Raw genomic sequence first — 22227 nt, forward strand, 5'->3', positions numbered from 1 at the left:
CAAAATACACACACACACACACACACACCCCTCAATAAGTAGAGAGAAAACAACCCAACTGGTGGTAGTGATGCACATGTTTAGTCCCAGTACTCCAGAGGCAGAGGCAGGCAGGTCTCTGAGTTCGAGGCCAGCCTGGTCTACATACAGAGTGAGTTCCAAAAAAAGCCAGGGCTACACAAAGAAACCCTGTCTAGAAAAAAAAAAGAAAAGAAAAAGGGAAAAAGAGAGAGAGAGGGCACTTGATTACAAAGTAGACAGCCATCCTCCTGGACATTTCAGCAGGAGGCATAGGATGATAAGTAGCTCACAAGATTCTCAATATGATTAGCCATTAGGGAAATGAACATTAAAACAACAGTGATATGTGGAGCTGGGGATGTGACTCTGTTGGTAGATTGCTTGCCTAGTGTACAGAAAACACCCTGGGTTCCACCCCTAGCAAGGCATAAACCAGAAGCATGGGCACCTGTAATCCCAGCTCTCAGTTGGTAGAGGCAGGAGGATCAGAAGTTTAAGGTCATTCTCATCTACACTGTAAGTTTGAGGCTCTGCTAAAAAAAACCAAAACAACGACAACAACAACAACTAAAAAAAAAAAAACCCAGGAAAGCAATGGAGCAAGAAGGAAGGAAGTCTTGACAATATCAAGTACAAATGAAAATGCAGAGAAATCAGCATCTCACTTGTTAGATTTCAGGAAATGTGAAATTGTTCAGGCATTTATTGTGAGGCTTTTCTCTCCAAATAAGACTCAGGAAACATACAAAGCCCAGAGAGTTCCTGAAACTAACAAAATTCATAGGAGGTAGATCTTGGTAAAGCTAGTTCTCAGTCCTACCCCCAGTACACATGCTCTCTCTCTCTCTCTCTTTCTCCCTCTCCCTCTCCCTCTCCCTCTCCCTCTCCCTCTCCCTCTCCCTCTCCCTCTCCCTCTCCCTCTCCCTCTCCCTCTCCCTCTCTCCACACACACACACATGTGTATACATAAATGTGTGTGTGTATATATATATGTGCATATATATACATATATATACATATATATACACACATATATATCCACAAGTCCCACAGGAAGCTCCAAGGATGCAACTTTTGTGAGTTAGCACCCATGCAAGGTGGCTTTTCCAGTGTTACAGCTGCCTTTGAGTCTTCCATGATCCTTCAAGTAACTACAACAAATCCATTGGTTCTCCAGGTTGGACTTTGGTAGAATTGTTTGGTCTATGAGTGAATAGACATTTGTGTGTATCTCCTTAGGAGAAGTTATCAAGGTATCATTCTAAAAAATACTTCTATAGTTTCCCCTAAATGACTCAAGAAGAGCACTTCTGAACATTTAAATGGTTTTACAGCATGTCGGTACAGTCCTGTAATACCAGCATCTGGATAGGAGGATTGGGAGCGGGGTGCTAGCCTGGGCTGAGCAATAAGGCTCTGTCTCAAAAGCAAACCAACAACAGAAAAACTATACAAGCCTGGGGCTGTAACAAAGCACGCTGGAGGTCCTGCGTTCAAGTTCCCAGGACTGCAAGAGAACAACAAAACCTCAGACAAATGAAGAAAAACACTATCAGTGGTGATAGGGATGTCCACACTAGTTCGTATTGAATAGCCCACGGTTGGAGAAGCCAGATGCCTCTCAGGTAATAAATGATAAAAGGACAGACTTTGGATTAGCCACCCACAGAACATTACTCAGCAACATGACCTGCACTGAGGAATCCTCTGAGCTATGAGAATACTAGTTGTTTACGGGGCTGGGAGCACAGCTCAGGTGACACAGCACTGGCAGATAGTGCAAAGTCCTGAGTTTGATCCCCGGGATCCATATAAAATCTTAAACGGAGCATGGGGGTGTGTGCTTGTAACCCTGGTGATGGCGAGATCAGAAGTGGGGACAGGAACTACCCTATGTCTCAGGATCACACACTCAAGGTTTAAATATGACAATGGTTATACTGAGTGGATTGAAAAATTTGGTTGCTACAAGAAAGTTAACTTGAAGGTCCATTATATCCCATCACTTATAATAGAGTTTTCAATGCATGGTGGTGCAGACCTGTAATGGCAGCATTGATGGGGGTGTAGCCAGCAGGTCTGCTACTAGTTTAAGGCCAGTCAGGGATACATTATAAGACCAGGTCCCCGCCTTTAATCCCAGCACTTGGGAGGCAGAGGCAGGCGGATTTCTGAGTTCGAGGCCAGCCTGGTCTACAGAGTGAGTTCCAGGACAGCCAAGGCTACACAGAGAAACCCTGTCTCGAAAAAGCAAAAAAAAAAAAAAAAAAAAAAAAAAAAAAAAAAAAAAAAAAAAAAAAAAAAAGAAAGAAAGAAAAAGAAAAGAAAAAAAAGACCAGGTTCCAAGAAACTAAAGTAGCCAACAAAAATTAAACTAACAACAACAACAAAAAAAACATACAAAACACATCGCCCTCCACACACACACACAAAAAAACCTCACTCACAAAATAATAAACACAGTTTGTAAATGAGCATTCTATGACCCAAGCTGTGTGTACCTTTCCAGGATATTTACAATCCTGTTTTACAAGCTGGATTTATTGGCGGTTTGTGCCTGCAATCCCAAGAGAAAGACAGCTGAAGCAGAGGATTCCTGTGGGTTTAGGGCCAGCTGCAGCTATACACAGAGACACCTTATCTCAAGAAAACTGAAAAAAAAAATCAACCAACCAACAAAATACAAGGGACATATCTCAGTGGTAGAGTCCTTGTTTAGTACACCTGAAGCCCTGGGTTCAATCCCCACCACTGCCAAAAAGAAAATAAAGAAATGTGTGTGTGTGTGTGTGTGTGTGTGTGTTATATATACTGAGTATACACACACACACATATATATACACATATATGTATATATGTATTTCTATATATACATATATATACTCAGTATATATATTCAGTATATATGTTCAGCATATATATGTTCACTATATATATTCAGCATATATATGTATACATATGTATATATACATATACATACACACACACACACATATATATATATATATTCCAGGGATGCCCACCCCTGCAAGTTGTTCTCTAACCCCTCTGTGTGTGTCACGGCAGGTTCATGCACATCCACGCATACCCACATATAAACGTAATCTAGGCTTCACAATGGAAATCAAAGCTCTCAACCAAAGCTTGCTTTTCATCCTTTTCTGCTAGGTCTCTCCTCCCATCACTGTGCACCGCTGTATTCTACAGTCCGTGTCTGTTCACTTTTTCCGTGATCCACTTTTCTTAAAGTAACAACCCACCGACATGTCTTTCCATCTCTAAGTCTGGCATCAACACTCTGTGTGTGTGGTTTATGGATTGAATTTGGGGGCTTGCACAAGCTAGGCAAGCACTCTTGAGCTACACCCCCAGCCCCTCACTGGACTAATTGTTCTACCGCTGAGCTACATCAGTGCCTCAACCAAAGTTTTAGATAAAACTATCATGGAGCTAGCCCAGTGGTTCTCAGCCTTCCTAACACTGTGACCCTTTAATATACAGTTCCTCATGTTGTGGTGACCCCCAACCATAAAGCTATTTCATTGCTACTCCCTAACTGTAATTTTGCTACTGTTATAAATCATAACGTAAATAATGGTATTTCCCCCACGGTCTTTTGGAGTCAAGACCCACAAGCTGAGAACCATTGGGCTAGAGGCTGGGTTAGCCATTAAGATTGTGTACTATGCTGGGCAGAGGTGTCTCGTGTCTTTGATCCCGGCACATGGAAGGCAGAGAGAGGCAGGTGAACCAGGGCTACACAGAGAAACACTATCTCAAAACCAAACAAACTAAAAAACAGTGAACTGTTCCTGCCTTGGACCTAAGTTTACTTCCCAATGCCCTTGTCAGGAAGCTCACAACTGCTTATAACTCCAGGGGACAGGGGACCCTCTTTTGGCTTCTTTGGACACCTATACTCAAGTGTCCAGACCCTTATACAGACACCCACATTCGCAGAATTACATTCTAAAAAGTTGTCTTTACAGGGAAGAAAAAGTACACCTTTGTTGGTTTTATCTTTATTGCCTTTGGCTTGGGGTAAAAGTATGAATCTTTTGTGTAGTTTTTGTTTTGTTTTTAAGGCAAGGTCTCAAGTTGCCTGGGCAGGCCTGGAACTCCTGTCTTGTCTCCTACCTCCTAACTACTAAGGCAGCTGGAGAGGGCATCACCACACCTGATGCCCTTCCTGCATGGAAGGCACTGGACACAACAGCTAATGGCACTTCCCAGAAACAGTGGCCAGAATTGTGTCGGGGTAGGGACATGGAGGTACATACCCGTAAAGCGATGTGGCTAGAAGGTAAAGGCAAGATTACCAACATTCCCAGGCTAGTGAATTCAAGGGCTACTCGGGCTACAGTGGGTGAGACTGTTTAGAAAACCAGGCCACAGGGAGGCAGAGGCAGGCAGTTCTCTGAGCTCAAGGCCAGCCTCATCTATATAACTAGCTTCAGGCCAGCCAAGGCTAGTGAGTCTCAAAAAAAAAAAAAAAGAAGAAGAAGAAGAAGAAGAAGAAGAGAGAGAAAGAAGAAGGAAGGAAGGAAAAAAACCTTACAACAGAAGACAAGAAGGAAGTGGGGAAGTACACAGACTTCCAAAGAAAACCATGAAAGTACACACCAAACTTTTACATACTGAGTTCATCAGTATCAAGGGGATGTCATTCTTAAATCTGCTTTTTAATTTCTTTTTTTGTGTTTGTTTTTGTTTTTCGAGACAGGGTTTCTCTTTCTCTGTGTAGCCCTGGCTGTCCTGGAACTCACTCTGCTCTTTAATTTCTTAAAAACACTTCCAGACTCAATAATTTATAACCAAGGCTGCCCTTGACCTCCTGACCCTTCTGTCTGGACCTCTAACACACACCACCTTTCAGCTTTCTCTGGTTCGTCTTTGGAGATCAAGTCTCCCTCGGGTAGCCCAGGCTACTCTAGAAGTCGTTCCTAACGGCTGGAGTGCAGGATGTACCTCTCTTGGCTTGTTCGGTTAGATGGGGGTCTTACTCTGTAGGCCAGGCTGGCTTTGAACAACTGAACTGGTCCTCCTGCCTCTACTTCTCCCCTACCAAAAAATTCTTACACCCTAAAGACAGCCCAGCCAGACCGCTTCTAAATCACTGCGCATCCACGCTTTTCCCTAAGCCCCACGGTGTTTGTTCGGGGACAGTTCTGGATCGGACTCTGTTACCTCGAACCCAGGCGGGCTCCCTGGAAGAAGCCGGGCTCGGCTAGAAAAGGGCGGGGGACGTGGAGACCCCCCCCCCCCCACCACCACCACGAAGCCTCAGGTTGCACTGGCGCCCCGTCACGTGACGGGCTGCGGCGGCGGGGGGGGGCTCCGGGGTCACGTGAGGCGGTGGGGGCGCCTTGCATTAGGTCGCGGGGCTGCAGTGGGGAGCGGTGGGGGGGGGGCGGGGGGTCGCGGCGGGTCGGAGTCCGAGAGCGAGGTGGCAGCGGGAGCCGCGGCCGCGGTGGCGTTGGAGGGGGCGGCCCCGCGTCCGTGTCACGTGGTACGAGGCGGGCAGCCATCTTGCTACAAACACAAACAGAGAGGAGCGGCCGCCGCGGGAGCGCCAGCGCCCCCCCTCTCCAGTCCCCCCCCCTTTGCCGCCGCCGTCCCGGCCCGCCGCGCGCCACCCGCCCGTCACCGCCACCACCGCGCCCGGGTCACCAACGCCCCGGGGGACCGGGAACCTCGCGCCCCCCCCTCCCCCGGTAAGCTCTGCGAGCACCGGAGCAGGCCCGCCCCCGACGCCAGCGGCGGCCGCCCGGGAGCCTTTGCGGGCAGAAGCCGGAGCCGCCGCGCGCGGGCCCTCCTCCCCGTACACCCCGGTCGCCGGCGCGCCAGCCCTCCCTCCGACCCTCCCCTCCGTCTCCGGAGCGGCCCCGCGGCCCCGGCTCGGGTCCCGTCGTCTCCGGTGGGGGGGTGGGGGAGGCCCCCTGCTTGCCCCACTCTGTTCCTCGGGGCGGGAGGACGGGGAGGGAGAGGGGGGACGGTGGCGGTCCGCGCGCGCCCCGCGCACCTGGCGCCCCTCCCTGAAGGGCACGCCGTCCTCCCGGCCCGTGCTTTCCCGCACCCCCCGCGCTCGGTCCGAAGTAACGGTCGCGTCTCTGGGGGTCCCCTGCAAGCTCCCCGAAATGGCCCGCCCGGGCCCGGCCTCTCTGCTGTGTGGTGTGTGCGCGCCCTGACCTCCCCTTCTGGCGGTGTCCCCTCTCCCACCCCCCACGCAGCCCCCCAACCCCGCTACGTGCCAAGCACGGTTCTGGTAGCCCCAGCCGGGGCCTGGTGGGGGCTTGCAGGTCCAAGCGTTCCACCACTTCGGCTGGCCAACATGGTAGCTTTATTCTGCCCGAGCACCTCGCCGTCTTGGGTCTTCACTTGGCTTTCTTGCGTTTTAAGCGGCCACCTAAGTGCTTGGTCATCGATGTCCCTCTTCCCTCCTCAGTTGTCTGGCCGGCCGCGTGAGACACCTGTCTGTCTGAGCTGCGGCTGCTGGGCATCCCTGACCAGGCTCTTGCCAGTCCATATGTCCCCGCTAGATGGGACAGCTGCAGGTCACTGTCCCTCACCGTTTGCCTAGAATTCTTAATTTTTTTTTTTTTTTTTTTTTTTTTTTTTGTCAAGATGAAAGACCCTTCTGTGTCCCCTGTTAGACCTAATAGTTACCACAGTTCTCAAGCAGCTTGCAGTGCTAAGCCTGGGAGATATTTTCTAGTAAATAGTTGGTGACCAGATCTTTCCTCCACCCACCCTTCATTCCCCTCCCATCTCCCTGCTTCCCTTCATGAAGGCCCCTTGCCAGCAGTCATTGACCCTCCAAGCTGACAAGCCACTTTTCTACTGAAATCTCCCAACCCATCTAGGACCAGTAAGTGGTTGGCTCTGGGACCTATCCATCCAGCTATACCTTTGCATCCCCAGGCCGGCCACCCTCCAGCCCAGCTCAACTTTTAGTTCATAGGTTGTACATCAGTATCCCAAGTTTGGGGAGGATTTGAGGAAGAACTTGGCTTATTATTCCTCTCCATTGACTGGGGACCATGCAGGGTGGGGTTGGGGACCCGAGGGGGCTCGAATCCCCCATTGAGGATCCTAGTAAACTTTTGTGGTGTGTTCACCCTTGTTGACGGGCTTTGTCAGCTAGTGGATGCAAATTAGTGGTTTGTAGGGACAGTGAATAAGGGATCCCAGTTTACCCTAGCCGTTGACAGCTCTCTTTGGTATTTGAGGTTGGACTCATTCTCAGCTGGACAAAGGTATTTACTTGGTTTGCAAGCCTGTTGACCAAGAACCCACTTCAGGGAGGCAGTAAAGAACAGACTCCACAGAGTTGTCCTCTGACCCTGCATGTGCCCCTCCTCTGCATCATAAAATTAAAGAGAGAGAAAAGGAAAAACAGCTCAGCTTTAGGTGAGAGAGGGTGACCCCAAAGTCTGAAGAAAGGACTAGTGGCTGAAGCATTTGAGCAAGTGTGAGGATCAGAATTTGGCTCTGGAGCCACATAAATGCTAGGTGACCACACGGTCATGCTGGCCATCCCAGGAAGACAGGGAATCCCTCTTGCAAGAGAGCTAGCTAGACTAGCCAAAACAGCATATTCTGCCTCAGCAAAGAGACCCTGCCTCGACAAATAAGGTAGAAAGCTACTGAAGACACTTGTCATCAACCCCAGGCCTCTACGTTCATGCATATGTGTGTGCACATGTGAATTCAAATACATACATACATACATACCATACTCACACACAAATGGAAACGTTCTAAGAAAAATCTTGGCGTAGAAGCCCATGCCTGCCATCCATTCAGGAAGCAGGGGGGTTGCTCTACAGGTGTTTAAGGGCAGCCTCAGGCACTGAGTGAGATGTACAAGCATCAGCCCCAAGATCTAAGAAGGAGTCGGACACGGCTTCAGACTCACATAGGAAGCCTGAACATTCAGGGTAACTCCTGCCACCTTACACATCTCTGCCCATCTTGGGTGGTGTTGAGGGTGTCAGGGTGTCCCGTCAGGGGAGCTGTAACTTTATTTTCTATGTACTGGAGTCCCCGGCTGGGCAAGCTGGCAGAAGGGATCAAATGAGGTAAGGCGTGAAAATACTTGGAAAACTGTGAAGTCGGTTCACAATTGCCAAGCACTGAGGTTGTCAGCATAACTCAGAGTAGAGCAGGGGCAACTGGGGCCCTGCAGCTGAAGGGGGCCTGTAGCCCTTCCTCCTCGTGCTACACGTGGAGGGAGAATATGTTTTATATGTGGATATATGTACGTATAAGTGTATACCATGCATGTATGTGTCTCCATCCATCCATCCTGGGAAAGTGGTTAGGTGATTGATCGAGTTTGGGGCTTTGACTCTTAACCATGGTACAGGAAGTTGCCAAGTTACATTGCTTTAGTTTGCAGCAAAGTTTGGGGTTAAGGGGTAGAGTAAGGAGGTATTGTCCCGTATTGTGGTCAGCTTGTGCTTAGAGTTCTGAGAGCCAGAGCCCAGGGCCCTCTAAGGAAGCTACTAGCTCTCAGATCCAGCCCGTGCCTCCAGCAGGGGTCAGTCTTACAGTAGCAAAAGAGCTCAGGTGCTAGGGGAGTTGGGGGGGGGGGGCGTCTCCCGAAACAGATAGAGGCTGAAGGGCAAACTGGAGTTGGCCCAGGAGGAGAAGACCCTTACTTAGCCTAGGTAGTGAGTAAAAGGCGTCATGAGGGCTGTGGCCCCCAGCCCTGCTGCGCCAGGGCCATCATTAGAAAGGGCCTCAGATGCTTAGCCTTGAGGAGCTGGGATGAGCAAACTTAGGCTTTGATTTTTACCCCCTCATTTTTAAGTGTGTGTGTGTGTGTGTGTGTGTGTGTGTGTGTGTGTGTGTGTGTGTGCGCGCGCGCGCGCGTGTGCATGTGCGTGTACACAAGGATGTCCCATGATGTTTGGTGGGGAGGACACAGCTTGGAGGAGTTGCTTCTCTCTTTCCACAGTGTGGGTCCTGAGGATCAAAGTCAGGTCTTAAGGCTTGGCCACAAGCGCCTTTGTCAGCTGAACCATTCCACCAGCACGATGCTGTTGGCTTTTAAATCTATTCTTTCCCCTAGGACTTCCTTTCTGGCAGGACTTTGAATTTTCTCCCGGGACGGTGTGATGTGAGAGCCCTTTCCTTGCTGCTGAGGGGCACGGGAGCTTACGCTTGGCTTCGTATTCTAAATGTGCGGCGTCTCTATCTGGACTTGTAATAGAGGAGATTTTCTCAGTCTTGTCATCGTGGGCATCTCAGTCTACCTGTCTGCACCTGGCCACATGCCGGCTGACAGGCCTGCCTGTACTACCTGCCTCATATGAAGAGCTGGGTATTGAACCCAAGGTCTTGGGCATGCTAGGCTCACATTCTACCAGCTGAGCCTGCCATATGTATGCTTCTTTGTGTGGGGCTGTCCTGTGGATTGTAAGCTAGCACACAGCATCCCTGGTCTCTCCCTGCTAGAAGCCAGTACCATCCTTCCACTTCACCTGAGCTGTCTGCAGTCATTGTACATATTTCTCAGGGAGCAGGGCACATCTTCCTCAGCCAAGAGCCCTTGGCTTCAGGTAGCACACAGGGCAGAGACCTACTTGTGGCACAGGAAGAAACCACACAGTGGACTGCCTGCTGCTTCCTGGGTCCCTTCAGTGTGAGGAAGAAGCCCAGTGCTGCCCAGTTCCTGGCACTGGGCCTTTTCTCTGGCTGGTTTATAGCCTCGGAGCTTGTCCATGTTCCCTTGGGCATGCCTCTGCAGTGGCTCCACATAGGTGCTTCTTACACTCCCCTCCCCCTCTCTCTTTGTAAATTAAGAGTGTCATTGTTGTCGTGGTCATCATCACCCTCATGATCATCGTCCTGTCCACCACCACCCCCCACCCCTGCTTAGCGTGTTGAGGGCAGGCACACATGCACCATGGCATGCATGTGGAGGTCTCGCCTTCCACCATGTGGATTTTGAGGGATCAAACCTAGGTGGTCAGGCTTGGCAGCAAGTGTCTTCACCAGATTGAGCTGTCCTGCCATCCCACCTCTTCTTACTCTTTCCAACCAGGGCAGCTTCATGAAGGGCGAGAAGGCACCAAAAGATGAGGGCAGGACACCCCATTGATGTCTCTTAATGTTCAGTCTTTCCACAGTACCAAGACCAATGTGTGATCCACTAGAAGGAATTAACAGAGAAGGTTCCAGATTGTCACTTTGAAGGTTGTTTAAAGGGGTGTGTGAGTTCTTTGTTTGGAATAGGGAAAGCTTGAGTATGCACTATAACCCCACAGTGGTTTTTTTCCCCTAAAGCTTTGTAAGTGCAGATAAGTGTGTATAGCCTACAGGTTGGTGTTATTTCTCGTTTGATGTCTAACTTCCTGCTTTTTTAATCTGTGTGTGTATATGTGAGTGTGTGCACACATGTTGGTCAGGGGACAACCTTGGATGTTAGTCCTTCTACCTTGTTTGAGACGGGGTCCTCTTGGGGTTTCATTCATCTGATTGACTGGCCCATGAGCTCCTAGAGATGCTCCTGTCTCCATCCCCCATCTCCCTGTGGGAAAACTGTCCATCTTAACATCTGAACTCTGGTCCTCTCTCTCTCGTGCCACGCCCACTTTACTCACTGGGCCGTCTCTCCTGCCATCTGCTTAAGCATTCCAGGGCTGCTCCTATTTCTTCCTCCCTGATGCTAGGTTATAAGCAGGGATGCTTGCTTTTTACCTAAGTGTTGGTTTGAACTCAGGTCCTTGTGTTTGTGCAGCAAGTACTTTTCTGACTGAGCCATCTACCCTGCCCTACAAAATTTTTTGTTGTGGTGGTGGGGTTTTGTTGCTGTTTGTTTGTTTTTAAAAATAAACGCTGAGGGTTGAAGCCTGGGGCTTGTACATGCTAAGTCCATCCTGTGCCACCAGCCTTGTTAAAGCTTTTTAAGTGATTGTTGGTATGATGGCGGCTCAGTGGTCAAGTGCACAGAATGCTCCTGCAGAGGCCCTGAGCAATTTCCTTCTCCCATGTCAGGTGACTCACAGCCACCTGAAACCCTAGCTCCAGGGGACCCAACACCTTCTTCTAGACTCTGGACACCTGCATTCAAGGGCACATTATCATTGCCCGCCACCTCCAAACACATATATGTAACTCAGAAATAAAACAAATGACTGGTGAAAGCCAGGCATGGTAGAGCATGCCTGTAATCCCAGCATGCAGGAGCTGAGGCAGAAGGACTCTCTAGAAACAAAAAGTAAAATCTGCCACTTTAGGCATTAAAATTTTTTTTTGATAGTTCCTTTTTTTTTTTTTTTTTTTTTTTTTTAAGTGCATTGGTGTTTTACCTGCATGTATGTCTGTATGAGGGTGTCAGATTCCCTGGAACTGGAATTAATGGACAGTTGTGAACTGTCATGTGGTTGCTGGGAATTGAACCAGGGTCCTCTGGAAGAGCAGCTGACCCCTCTCTCCAGCCCCGCTTTAGTCATTGTTTAGGTGTGTGCTTCTGTGGTGTTAATACAGGTACAGTGTTCCACAGTTGTCAAGGGTATGTTCACACCCTTCTGGGCCCAGCTGAAACGCTAGACCCGGTCAGTGTTTGCAGGCAGCCCCATCCGTCCCAACTCCAGGTCTTTGACCCCGGCTTCTCGGTAAGAAACACCCTATAGGGGTTATCTTTCTTGGGGTCCAGTTCCATGTCCTCCTCCCTCCTGCTGGGAACTGAACACAGGTCCTTGAGACAAGCAACAAGCTCTCATCCACGGAGCCATCTCTCCAGCCCCCAGTCTCTTTTTTGACAGTCCCGGTGGCTGAAGCCAGGGCCTTGTGCATGCTAGGCAAGTGGCTGGAGTGGCTGGCTGCCTGCTGAGGGGCATCTCCAGCCCCTTCAGTTCTTTTGTTTTGTTTTTCCTTGGGGTGGGGAGCTGGGGAGCTTAAGCCTGTGATTCTTGTGAACCACCACAGGTGGTTTATGCAATGTGAAGGTGAAACCCAGGACTGTGCTTTGTGCGAGCTAGGCAAGCACTCTGCCTGCCTAGCCACACCTCCGGGCTCCAGACTTTCACTGCGACTTGTTTCACTTAACATGGTGTCCCCAAGGGCTTCCTAGTCCCAGATCCTCTGGGTGGATGGTGGAGGCTTCCTGAATACAGTGCAGTCACTGGAGGGAGGGGTACACCCTGGGCCAGCCCAGATTCTTGTACTTAAGACACTTACCTAACTGTGGCTTAGGTGTCCTGGGGTGCTGGGATTCTGGGCCACCCCATTGTCTGCCTTGGGGTCTTGGATAGTTACTGGGGAGACCCTCTTTCTGAAGGTCCTCTGGTGGGAACTGTCTTCTTCCTTCCTCTAGACTCCTGGCGTCCTGCAGCGGATGGGGACTGGAGAGGCACACTGGTCCAGCCTCCTGCCCAGCCTGTGATAAAACCCCACACATTCCCTCCTGGACACGGCCTGCCCGTCCTCCTTTACTCCGCCCTTCCTGCGAGTCTCCTACCCAGGTCCCTAGGGGAACCTGCCCCTGTTGCTGCCACTGCTGCCTCATTAGCCTCTAGAGACTGAACTTGCCTCTTCTCATATGGTGAGAGAACCTTCCACCAGCCGCTCTCCTAGAACCCTGGGCCCACCCTGGCCTTTTTCCTGAGGGGCAGGTCTTGATGGAGGAAAAGGCGTTTAGGACTTGGTTCCCATTTAGTAGATGAGCCTGGGATGCTGTGGTCATACCCACCAGCTCTGAGCCTGCCCCAGTGGAGTGTCTGTGACTGCTTAGTTCGTGCCGAAACCCAGTCCTCTCAGACAGATGCCCTAAGTTTTTTCTTTAGAAAAGTCAGCTTATTCCAAGATTTGTCATACTGCTCTACAAAATAAACCATTCCTCTATAGGACATAAGTGGCCCCAGCGCCTTTGTGTTTTACTCATAGCCCAGGCTAGCCTTGAACTTAGTATGTAGCCAGAAATGACCTTAAATTTCTGAACCTCCTGCCTCTATCGCCTAAGTGTTTGGGATCAAAGGCAGGTGCTATATTCCTTGTTGGTGTGGTGCTGGGGACAGGGTCTAGTGCTTCAAGTATGATGAGTAAGTGCCCCACTACCAGCCATGTTTCAGAATAGTCTTACTATGTCTTGTCCCAGGTTGTCCATGAACTTGCAGTCCTCCTGCCTCTGCCTCCTGAGTGCTGGGATTACAAACAGGCTTGAGGACCTGCTTTTGTGCTGAAAGTCCTCAGTGCACTCTGGGCACACTGGTTACCTCAGCCACCCATGAGAGCACTGGTGACCAGTGACCACCTTGTGCCTCTCTCCTGAGTTCACTATGCCCAGCAGCTGTGGGCCAGAGATTGGAAGGTCGTCTGACTCACTGGTGTAACTACCCTCTTCCCCCTCTTCTCCCTAAGGATCTTTCCCAGATGTGAAAGTTCTCCCAGGCACTACTGAGGCTATAGCTAGTTGCTTGGGGATCCTAGTTCAGCCCAGCCCTGCAAGAAGAGAGCACTTGTTTTCCCCGGACAGGACTGTCAGGTGAGTGTTGGGCCACCAGAGGCTGTCCCACTGAACTGGAAGGGGCTCAAGCATCCTTGTTCCCTCACTCCTCAGGCCTCTCCCCTTCCCTGACTCAGCTTTGGTTAACTCATGGTGTGAGTGGTCACCTGCCTGGTGCAGGTGAGTTCAATGCCAAAATGGCTCACCATCTGGATGGAGGCCTGTCACTGGCCCAGCAAAGTGCTGCCACCATGACTGATGTGTACCAGCTTACTCGTGACCTTGTCTGTTGCCCTACAGGTATTTGGACAGTACACGCTTGGTCCTCCATTCATCCTTGACCTTTGAGAAGCATCCCAGCTCCACGATGGCAGCGGAGACACTCAACTTTGGGCCTGAGTGGTGGGTTACTTAAGCTCTGACCCATGGGAAAAGCTGGTGTAGAGGGGAAGGGCCACGTGGACCTCCGTCTCCCCTCCCCCTTTCTGTGCCTGCTTAGGCTGAGAGCCCTTTCGAGTGGTGGCAGCGTGGCCTCTCCACCCCCATCTCCTGCCATGCCGAAATACAAGCTAGCAGATTACCGCTATGGGCGAGAGGAGATGCTGGCCCTCTATGTCAAGGAGAACAAGGTGAGGTTTGGGGATGGAGCACAGTTCCTGCCCCCGTTTACCTTCTCTGTGAGTTGCCTCTGAGTGGTTGATACATTGGGCCTCCTGCCCCATCCAGGTCCCTGAGGAACTACAGGACAAGGAGTTTGCTGCAGTGTTACAAGAGGAACCACTTCAACCTCTGGCTCTGGAACCTCTGACTGAGGAGGAGCAGGTAGGCCTGGGCGTAGGGTGGAGGAGGGAGGAGCTGGGCTTGGGAAGATGGGGCCTGACCGGGTGACAGGTCCTCACTGCCATCCCTGGCTCCCTCCTCAGAGAAACTTCTCCCTGTCGGTGAACAGTGTGGCTGTGCTGAGGCTGATGGGGAAAGGAGCTGGGCCCCCTGTGGCTGCCACCTCCCGTGGCAGGGGCAGCACTCGGAGCCGAGGTACAGGGTGGCTCCTTGTGGTTTTTAGGGGAGGAGATGGGCAGGGTCGGAGTGGGTGGTGCTAAGGATATAGAGGGACACTCGTAGATCCCAAACCCAGTGTGAATCCTCTTCTTCAGGGCGAGGCCGAGGTGACAGCTGCTTTTACCAAAGAAGCATTGAGGAAGGCGATGGGGCCTTTGGCCGGAATCCTCGGGAGATCCAGCGAAGCCAGAGCTGGGATGACAGGTGGGGATGGCAAGATGAAGGAGGCGTCCCACTGAGCTGGCAGTGGGGTGACTAGAGGGACCAAAGACGCCCACTAGGCCACCCTGATCAGAGCCTCTGGGTCCTGCCTACCCAGCCTAGCATACCCTAGTCCCCCTGGGCGGGGACGATGTGTGTTTTGACTGGCATCTTTCTTCCACAGAGGTGAGAGGCGGTTTGAGAAGTCTGCAAGGAGGGATGGAGGTATGAGAGTATTGAATGTGGTGGCCAGTAGGGTAGGGAGGACCTGAGATGGGGTTCCTAGGTAGAGGGTGGGGGAGAGCTTACAGGAGTGAGCTGTCTTGAGGTTCTTCCATGCTTACTGTTTGTCTATCTCCCCTGTGCCAGTACGATCTGGCTTTGAGGAGGGAGGGGCTGGCCCGAGGAAGGAGCATGCGCGCTCAGACAGTGAGAATTGGCGCTCACTTCGAGAGGAGCAAGAGGACGATGGCAGCTGGAGACTGGGGACAGGACCCCGGAGAGATGGTGATCGCTGGCGTTCCACCAGCCCTGGTGAGATGGGGGCGAGCTGGAGTTCAGGATATCTTGGTGACACTGGGGAAGCAGGTGGCCAGGCACGTGAGGAATGAGAAAATTCCAGGGGAAGCCATGCTAGTGGGGAAGGCCTGGTGAGCCAGAGAAGGTGTGTCTTGGCTCGGCTGGACACTAGAGTTTTTTCCCCTTCTCCAACTTTCTCTTTCAGATGGTGGTCCCCGCTCTGCTGGCTGGCGGGAGCATGGGGAGCGAAGGCGCAAGTTTGACTTTGATTTGCGAGGGGAGCGCGGAGGGTGTGGTGAAGAGGATGGGCGGGTTGGGGGAGGCAGCTCTCACCTCCGGAGATGCCGGGGTCTGGATGGCTTTGAAGATGACAAGGATGGGCTCCCAGAGTGGTGCCTGGATGATGAGGATGAAGAGATGGGAACTTTCGATGCCTCCGGAGCCTTCCTGCCTCTGAAGGTACCCATCTCAGGACCAGTTGGGGGGTGGTGGCAGCTGTCACCCAGCTGTCCCCCCCCATGTGTCTGCCCTGCCCTTGCCCACACAGAAGGGCCCCCATGTGTCTACCCTGCCTTTGCCCACACAGAAGGGCCCCCATGTGTCTACCCTGCCTTTGCCCACACAGAAGGGCCCCCATGTGTCTACCCTGCCTTTGCCCACACAGAAGGGACCCAAGGAGCCTATTCCAGAGGAGCAAGAGCTTGATTTCCAGGGCCTGGAGGAAGAGGAAGAGGAACCATCAGAAGGGGTGGATGAAGAGGGGCCTGAGGCAGGTAAGCCCTGAGAGCGTTGCAGGGCCGAGGCCTGAGAATCTTGGGCTGGGCCAAGGTGGCAGAGATCTGGCTGCTGACTGCCCACCTGTCTGTAAGGTCAGGCAGCTTAGAGACGTGGGCTTGTCACCAAGCATCAGTCCCTGGACCCCACATGATAGAAGGGAGAAGAACCAGCTCCACCAAGTTGTCCTCTACAGTTCATCCCTTGGAAGCTCTGTGGCCCCTGCGGGCGCCCACACAGCCCCTCAGCACTGTGGGTCCTACCATCTCCCAGAGCAGGGCCAAGACTTTGTCTGCCTATTGCAGACTGCTGTGTGGTTCTCTGCATTTGCTCGTGCTTGGTTAGGAGTTGACCGGAGTCAAAAGGATAGACTCACTGCCCAAGGTTGTGGAGCCAGTGTGTTGACTTGTGCTGCCTCAGATACCAGCCCCCCTGTGGTTGTATTCTTCCTGTGTATACGGGCGTAGGTCCTTGCCTTTCACCTTGTGTAAGGTAGGGTCTGTTCGTTTTCTGTGCCAAACTAGGCTTATAAACTTGTGGTGAATCTACCGTCTCTTCCATGTTTCCATGGAAGAACTGGGATTACAGACACATGCTAGCATATGTGGCTTTTACGTGGGTTCTTGGGATTTCACCACAGGTCCTCAGGCCTGGGAAACAAGTACGTTTATGCGTCGAGCCAATGCCTTGGCCCAGCTCCTTCCCTTTTGCATTCTAGTAATTGTGTATTTCTTCCAGGAGGAAAGGAAGTGGCCCCATTGCCTCCTCCAGAGAAGTCAAGCTCCCCGTCCTCACTGCCTGCCTTGGGCCCTCTCTGGACAACGAACGAGGATGGTGGTGAGGCTGTGGAGAAAGAGCTGCCTCCTGCTGAAGGTAGGCTGGCCAGGCTGTGCAGGAGGACTGAGGCGTGGCTAGTGAAGTGCAGTTGTGGCAAGAGCCTGTTTCCTAGCAGTTACAGGAGCCATCTTGTCCCTTTCTCCGCCCCTCCCTACTTTCCCAGGAGAAGAGATGAGGGGACTGTCTCTAAGTCCTAGAATCAGTTCACCTCCTGGTCCACCTGGAGATCTAGAAGATGAAGAAGGCTTGAAGCACTTGCAGCAGGTTTGGGGTGCCAGTGCATGCTCAGGGGCCTCCCCTCCAGGGTTGCAGAGTACCTTGTCCATGTGTCCCAGGCCTGTCTGACAGGGTCCCTGGCCTGCCCTCAAGCCCAGCCTCCTCAGGCGGCTCAGACTTACCTCTCTTCCTGAACTTCTAGGAGGCAGAGAAGCTTGTGGCCTCTCTGCAGGACAGCTCCCTGGAGGAGGAGCAGTTCACTGCTGCCATGCAGACCCAGGGCTTACGCCACTCCACAGCCGCCACTGCCCTTCCCCTCAGCCATGGCGCTGCCCGAAAGTGGTTCTACAAGGACCCACAGGGGGAAATCCAAGGTAGTGGGGGTAGCAGGCTGCTGGGACTCAGTGTTGCTCTGACCATGCCATGGCCACTTCTGACCCCTCCTGACATCCTCGTTCCAGGCCCTTTCACAACCCAGGAGATGGCTGAGTGGTTCCAGGCTGGCTACTTCTCCATGTCACTCCTAGTGAAGAGGGGCTGCGATGAGGGTTTCCAGCCTCTGGGAGAGGTGATCAAGATGTGGGGCCGTGTGCCCTTTGCCCCAGGGCCCTCGCCACCCCCGCTGCTGGTGAGCACTGTCTGCTCGGCAGGTTGCAGGGAAGGCCAGTGGGGGCAGCAGCAGGACCTCAGGCTTCCCCACCACCTGGCTTGCTGGGCATGCTCCTGCTGGGCACACTCACACAGGCATGCTCTGACCTCCCACAGGGGAACATGGATCAGGAGCGGCTGAAGAAGCAGCAGGAGCTGGCTGCCGCAGCCCTGTACCAGCAGCTGCAGCACCAGCACTTTCTGCAGCTGGTTGGCAGGTATGGGGAACTTGTGGGCTTGCTGTGGGCAAGGCAGTGGTCCTGCGTGGTCCCCTGTCTGAGCCCAGGATGTCTGTAGCCGCCAGCTCCCGCAGTGTACAACGCTCCGGGAAAAGGCAGCTATGGGGGACCTGACGCCGCCGCAGCAGCAGCAGCTCACGACGTTCCTGCAGCAGCTCCAGGCTCTCAAAACCCCCAGGTCTGTTGCACACAACCCTAGGTTGTGTCTGAAGTGGTGTGTGTAAGAAAGTATAAATATGGGTGCTGGTGTGAAAGAGGAGGAGGAGGAGGGCAGGCTACAGGAGAACAGTACCCTGAGGGCCAGTGCTTTGTTCTCAGAGGTGGGGACCAGAACCTGCTCCCCACGATGAGCCGGTCCTTGTCGGTGCCAGATTCAGGCCCCCTCTGGGACTTACATACCTCAGCTTCATCACAGTCAGGTGAGTGGCCACCCTGCTCCCTTGTACCCCCAAGTCTTTGCTGCTGCCCCCACTCTTGTCTGGCCTGCCCCACAGTGGCCCAGCCTCAGACACCCACTGGTTCAGAGGGGCAGAGCCCAAGTCCCCAAGCTGCTGCAAACGGCAGGAAGTCAGGGGGCTCTAAAATGGGACCCTGGACATCTAGACAGGGAGGCTCACTTGGGTGCAAATGTTTCTACTTCCTGTCTGGGTGGCTCTGCTGGCCGGGGCCTCTGCAGCTGCCTTTCGTCCTGCAGGTGGTGAGGCCAGTCTTTGGGACATACCAATTAACTCTTCGACTCAGGGTCCAATTCTAGAACAGCTCCAGCTGCAACATAAAGTAAGTAGTAGCAGGCTGACCTGTGAAGGCTGGGGAGGCTCGGCAGCCTCCCTTCTGGCTAAAGTCACTGTCACCTCAGTTTCAAGAACGCAGAGAAGTGGAGCTCAGGGCTAAGCGGGAGGAGGAGGAGCGCAAGCGCCGGGAGGAGAAGCGTCGGCAGCAGCAGCAGCAAGAGGAGCAGAAGCGGCGGCAGGAGGAGGAGGAACTCTTTCGGCGCAAGCAGGTTCGAGTCCCACCTGTCTCCTGTGCCAACCTTGGTCTGGGGCCAGCGAGCCACCCTCACCCACTGTATCTTCACCCAGGTGCGGCAGCAGGAACTGTTGCTGAAGCTGCTACAACAGCAGCAAGCGACGAATGTCCCTGTGCCCCCTGCACCCAGCTCCCCACCTCCACTCTGGGCTGGCCTAGCCAAGCAGGGCCTGTCCATGAAGACTCTGCTGGAGCTGCAGATGGAAAGTGAGCGCCAACTGCACAAGCAGCCGGCACCTCGGGAACCTCTGCGGGCCCAGGCCCCCAACCACCGAGTGGTGAGCACCTGCCCCAGGGAGCCCGTCTGCTGCAGTTTCCAGGAGCACTTGGGTTGGGGGGAGGTATCCCTGAGCTCAGACTCCTAGAGCTGAAGACTTATTTCCTTTCATTATTGGAAGGACGGCCCCTCTCCCTAGTCTTCACCTCATGGCCTCCCATTTGACCCCAAGTGAGCCTCCCTGCCTAGATGTCCAGGGTCCCATTTTAGAGCCCCCTGACTTCCTGCCGTTTGCAGCAGCTTGGGGGCTTGGGCTCTGCCCCTCTGAACCAGTGGGTGTCTGAGGCTGGGCCACTGTGGGGCGGGCCAGACAAGAGTGGGGGCAGCAGCAGTGGCAACCTGGGACTCTGGGAAGATACTCTGAAGAGTGGCGGGAGCCTGGCCCGAAGCCTGGGCCTAAAGAACAGTCGGAGCAGCCCGTCTCTCAGGTGGGTGAGACGCCTGCTTAGCTGGGGTTTGTCAGGGAAGGAGGGGTGCTAAGATCTGGGCTCATCTGTGGCCTCCCATTCCCCACCTGCCTCAGTGACTCCTACAGCCACCTGTCAGGTCGACCTGTTCGCAAGAAGACGGAAGAGGAGGAAAAATTGCTGAAGCTACTGCAGGGCATCCCCCGGCCCCAGGACGGCTTCACCCAGTGGTGTGAGCAGATGCTGCACACTCTGAGCACCACAGGCAGCCTGGATGGTATGCAGGCGCTCCTTGGAGGCCATGTTGGCACTGGGGACTGCAGACCTGTGCGTGCCTCACTGTCCTCTCTCCATAGTCCCCATGGCTGTTGCCATCCTCAAGGAGGTGGAGTCCCCCTACGATGTCCATGACTATATTCGTTCCTGCCTGGGGGACACGCTGGAAGCCAAAGAATTTGCCAAACAATTCCTGGAGCGGAGGGCCAAGCAGAAAGCCAGCCAGCAGAGGCAGCAGCAGCAGCAACAACAACAGCAGCAGCAGCAGCAGGTGAAGTCTTGTAGGACTTGGGAAGGCAGGATGCCCAGGACTCTCCTGACTCTGTTCACTCTTGCCTTAGGAGGCCTGGCTGAGTAGCACCTCCCTACAGACAGCCTTTCAGGCCAACCACAGCACCAAACTGGGCCCTGGGGAGGGCAGCAAGGCCAAGAGGCGGGCGCTGATGCTTCACTCGGACCCCAGCATCTTGGGTAAGTGTTGGGTGGGACTGGGAAGCTCTGCTTTCCCTGCATGGTCACACAGAGCCTGGGTGAGCTCACCCTCACTTCTCCCCTGGCTTCAGGGTACTCCCTGCATGGCCCTTCCGGTGAGATCGAGAGCGTGGATGACTACTGACCAGCCTGTCCCACCAGCCCCCTGGGCCTTAGTCTCGGGTGGCAGCAGCATGGACCCTTGGGTCTCCAGCCTGCAGGCTCCCACAAGGAGCAGAGGAGAAAGCGAGCGGGCGAGCGGGGCAGGGTCCCCAGCACTTGTTACAAACCACACGATGCACCTTAACTCACCCACCACGAGGCACTTTACAGATGGGGGAGGGGCTTTCCTTTTTCTCTTTAATTTTAAACATTAGGAGAGACAAAAATATCATTCAAAAGCTAGACGGTAGATCCCTTCACCCCTTTGGGGATAATGGGGGTGACATTGGAAGGTCCACAGAGGTTTTGTTTTGTTTTTTGTTTTGTTTTTATTTTTATTTTTAGAAAAAAAAAAAAAGATAAAAAAATAATGAAAAAAAAAAGTTAGGCTGAAAGGAAAAAAAAATCACACTGTTATTTTCGGCCAGTGGGTACCAGGCCCCATGGAACTGTCCTGCCTGGCTGCCCTGAGGCTGCACTTACCCTGCTGCCCCTAGAAGGTAGGTCATTGGGGTAACTGTCAGCTGGGTGCTGGCAGTTTGCACAGTGAGGCCCTCTCCAGAAGCCCCGCCCACTGGACCGGCTGTGATCAGCTCCCTGTGGCAGTTACTGTGGCAGGTGTCCTGGTAAGGGGCCGAAGTCGCCTCTTACCTCAGCTGCTTTGGGAGGAATGTTGCACAAATTGGACGAGCTGCCTCAGCTCCCTCTCCCCCACACCCCCGAAACAGCCCTCCCACACTGGCTGAGGGGAGCTAGGGAAAGACCTGTCAGTGCCAGCCTGTCAGGTGGGCTCTGAACTTGGGCCTGCTGAGGGGCTGCCCCCCACTGCTGCCATTTCGGGGGACAGCCTGGGTGTGACACTGAAAGCCCAGCTCCCTGCCTTTGCCACATGAATGTATTCTTTGGCCCCCAAGCCTGTCTCACCCCCTCTGAGAAGGGACACAGCCCTTCTTCCTCCAGGAGCTGGAGACCTCCTCCTCTTATCATGGCTGAGGCCTTGCTTATGAGGGAAGGACACCGAAGGAGTGGCTTGGGGCTGAACCTGTGGCGGTGGGGCCGTGGCAGGAGCCCCGGATCTGCAGCCGGCTGTGTGGGAAGCAGACCACAGCTCTGTACCTGACCCCTCCACTGACCAAATGGGAGGAGTTAGCAGCCCCTCTCTGTGCTGTTTTGTGTTGGGTGGAAGGCTGGAGGGCGAAAGCGCCTGTGTCCTGGGCTGGGGGCTGCCTTGCCTGTTGCTCACCGACTTCACTCCTCGTCCCCGCCTGGGCTTGTCTCCATTGTTGTTTGGCTTTTTTTTTCTTCCCTTCCCTTTTCTTTTGAATATACTGTGTTAGTGAATCTCCCGTCGACCTCATTGCTCAGAATGCAGTATTAGGGCGAGCGTGTAAGCGAGCCTGCCACTGCCTCCTCCATGAATGTATTTCTCTTTTCTGCCCTGGGGAAGTGGGGAGTGGCCCCAGTTTCTTCTTTCCCATCTATCCCCAGAGAGGTGACCTTTTGTTTTCCTTTCAACTTTTTTCTTTTTTTTTTTTTTTTTTTTTTTTTTTTTTTGCACCAAAGTGGCAACTGGGTCAGTGTTGGGGATCAGGCTGGCTCTTGGTGGCAGGGCCCCTCCACCTGCTTCTCCCTGGTTTTGAC

General features: G+C 53.1%; 1 protein-coding gene across 4 annotated transcripts; it reads left to right on the forward strand.

Moving 5' to 3' along the window:
* Positions 1 to 5528: 5528 nt before the first annotated feature.
* Positions 5529 to 20815, forward strand: Gigyf1 (GRB10 interacting GYF protein 1). 4 transcript variants are annotated; one of them, XM_076923301.1, is made up of 28 exons: positions 5529 to 5735; positions 12347 to 12574; positions 13390 to 13513; positions 13589 to 13654; positions 13775 to 13876; positions 13974 to 14103; positions 14201 to 14296; positions 14398 to 14509; positions 14629 to 14737; positions 14919 to 14959; positions 15104 to 15268; positions 15459 to 15712; positions 15918 to 16026; positions 16766 to 16900; positions 17028 to 17128; positions 17283 to 17454; positions 17542 to 17708; positions 17846 to 17946; positions 18026 to 18145; positions 18286 to 18386; positions 18662 to 18744; positions 18824 to 18967; positions 19047 to 19271; positions 19508 to 19698; positions 19794 to 19954; positions 20034 to 20224; positions 20295 to 20424; positions 20517 to 20815. In XM_076923301.1, exons 5-28 carry the CDS (start codon positions 13842 to 13844, stop codon positions 20567 to 20569), a joined length of 3126 nt encoding a protein of 1041 aa, XP_076779416.1. In that variant the 5' UTR covers positions 5529 to 5735; positions 12347 to 12574; positions 13390 to 13513; positions 13589 to 13654; positions 13775 to 13841; the 3' UTR covers positions 20570 to 20815. The 4 variants fall into 4 exon arrangements, with proteins under 4 accessions (XP_076779416.1, XP_076779417.1, XP_076779418.1 ...); XM_076923302.1 differs by lacking the exon at positions 13589 to 13654 and having other exon boundaries at positions 19511 to 19698; XM_076923300.1 differs by lacking the exon at positions 13589 to 13654 and having other exon boundaries at positions 5530 to 5735.
* Positions 20816 to 22227: the final 1412 nt, after the last annotated feature.

Source organism: Arvicanthis niloticus, chromosome 24 (assembly GCF_011762505.2).
Source record: "Arvicanthis niloticus isolate mArvNil1 chromosome 24, mArvNil1.pat.X, whole genome shotgun sequence".
Classification (NCBI taxonomy): domain Eukaryota; kingdom Metazoa; phylum Chordata; class Mammalia; order Rodentia; family Muridae; genus Arvicanthis; species Arvicanthis niloticus.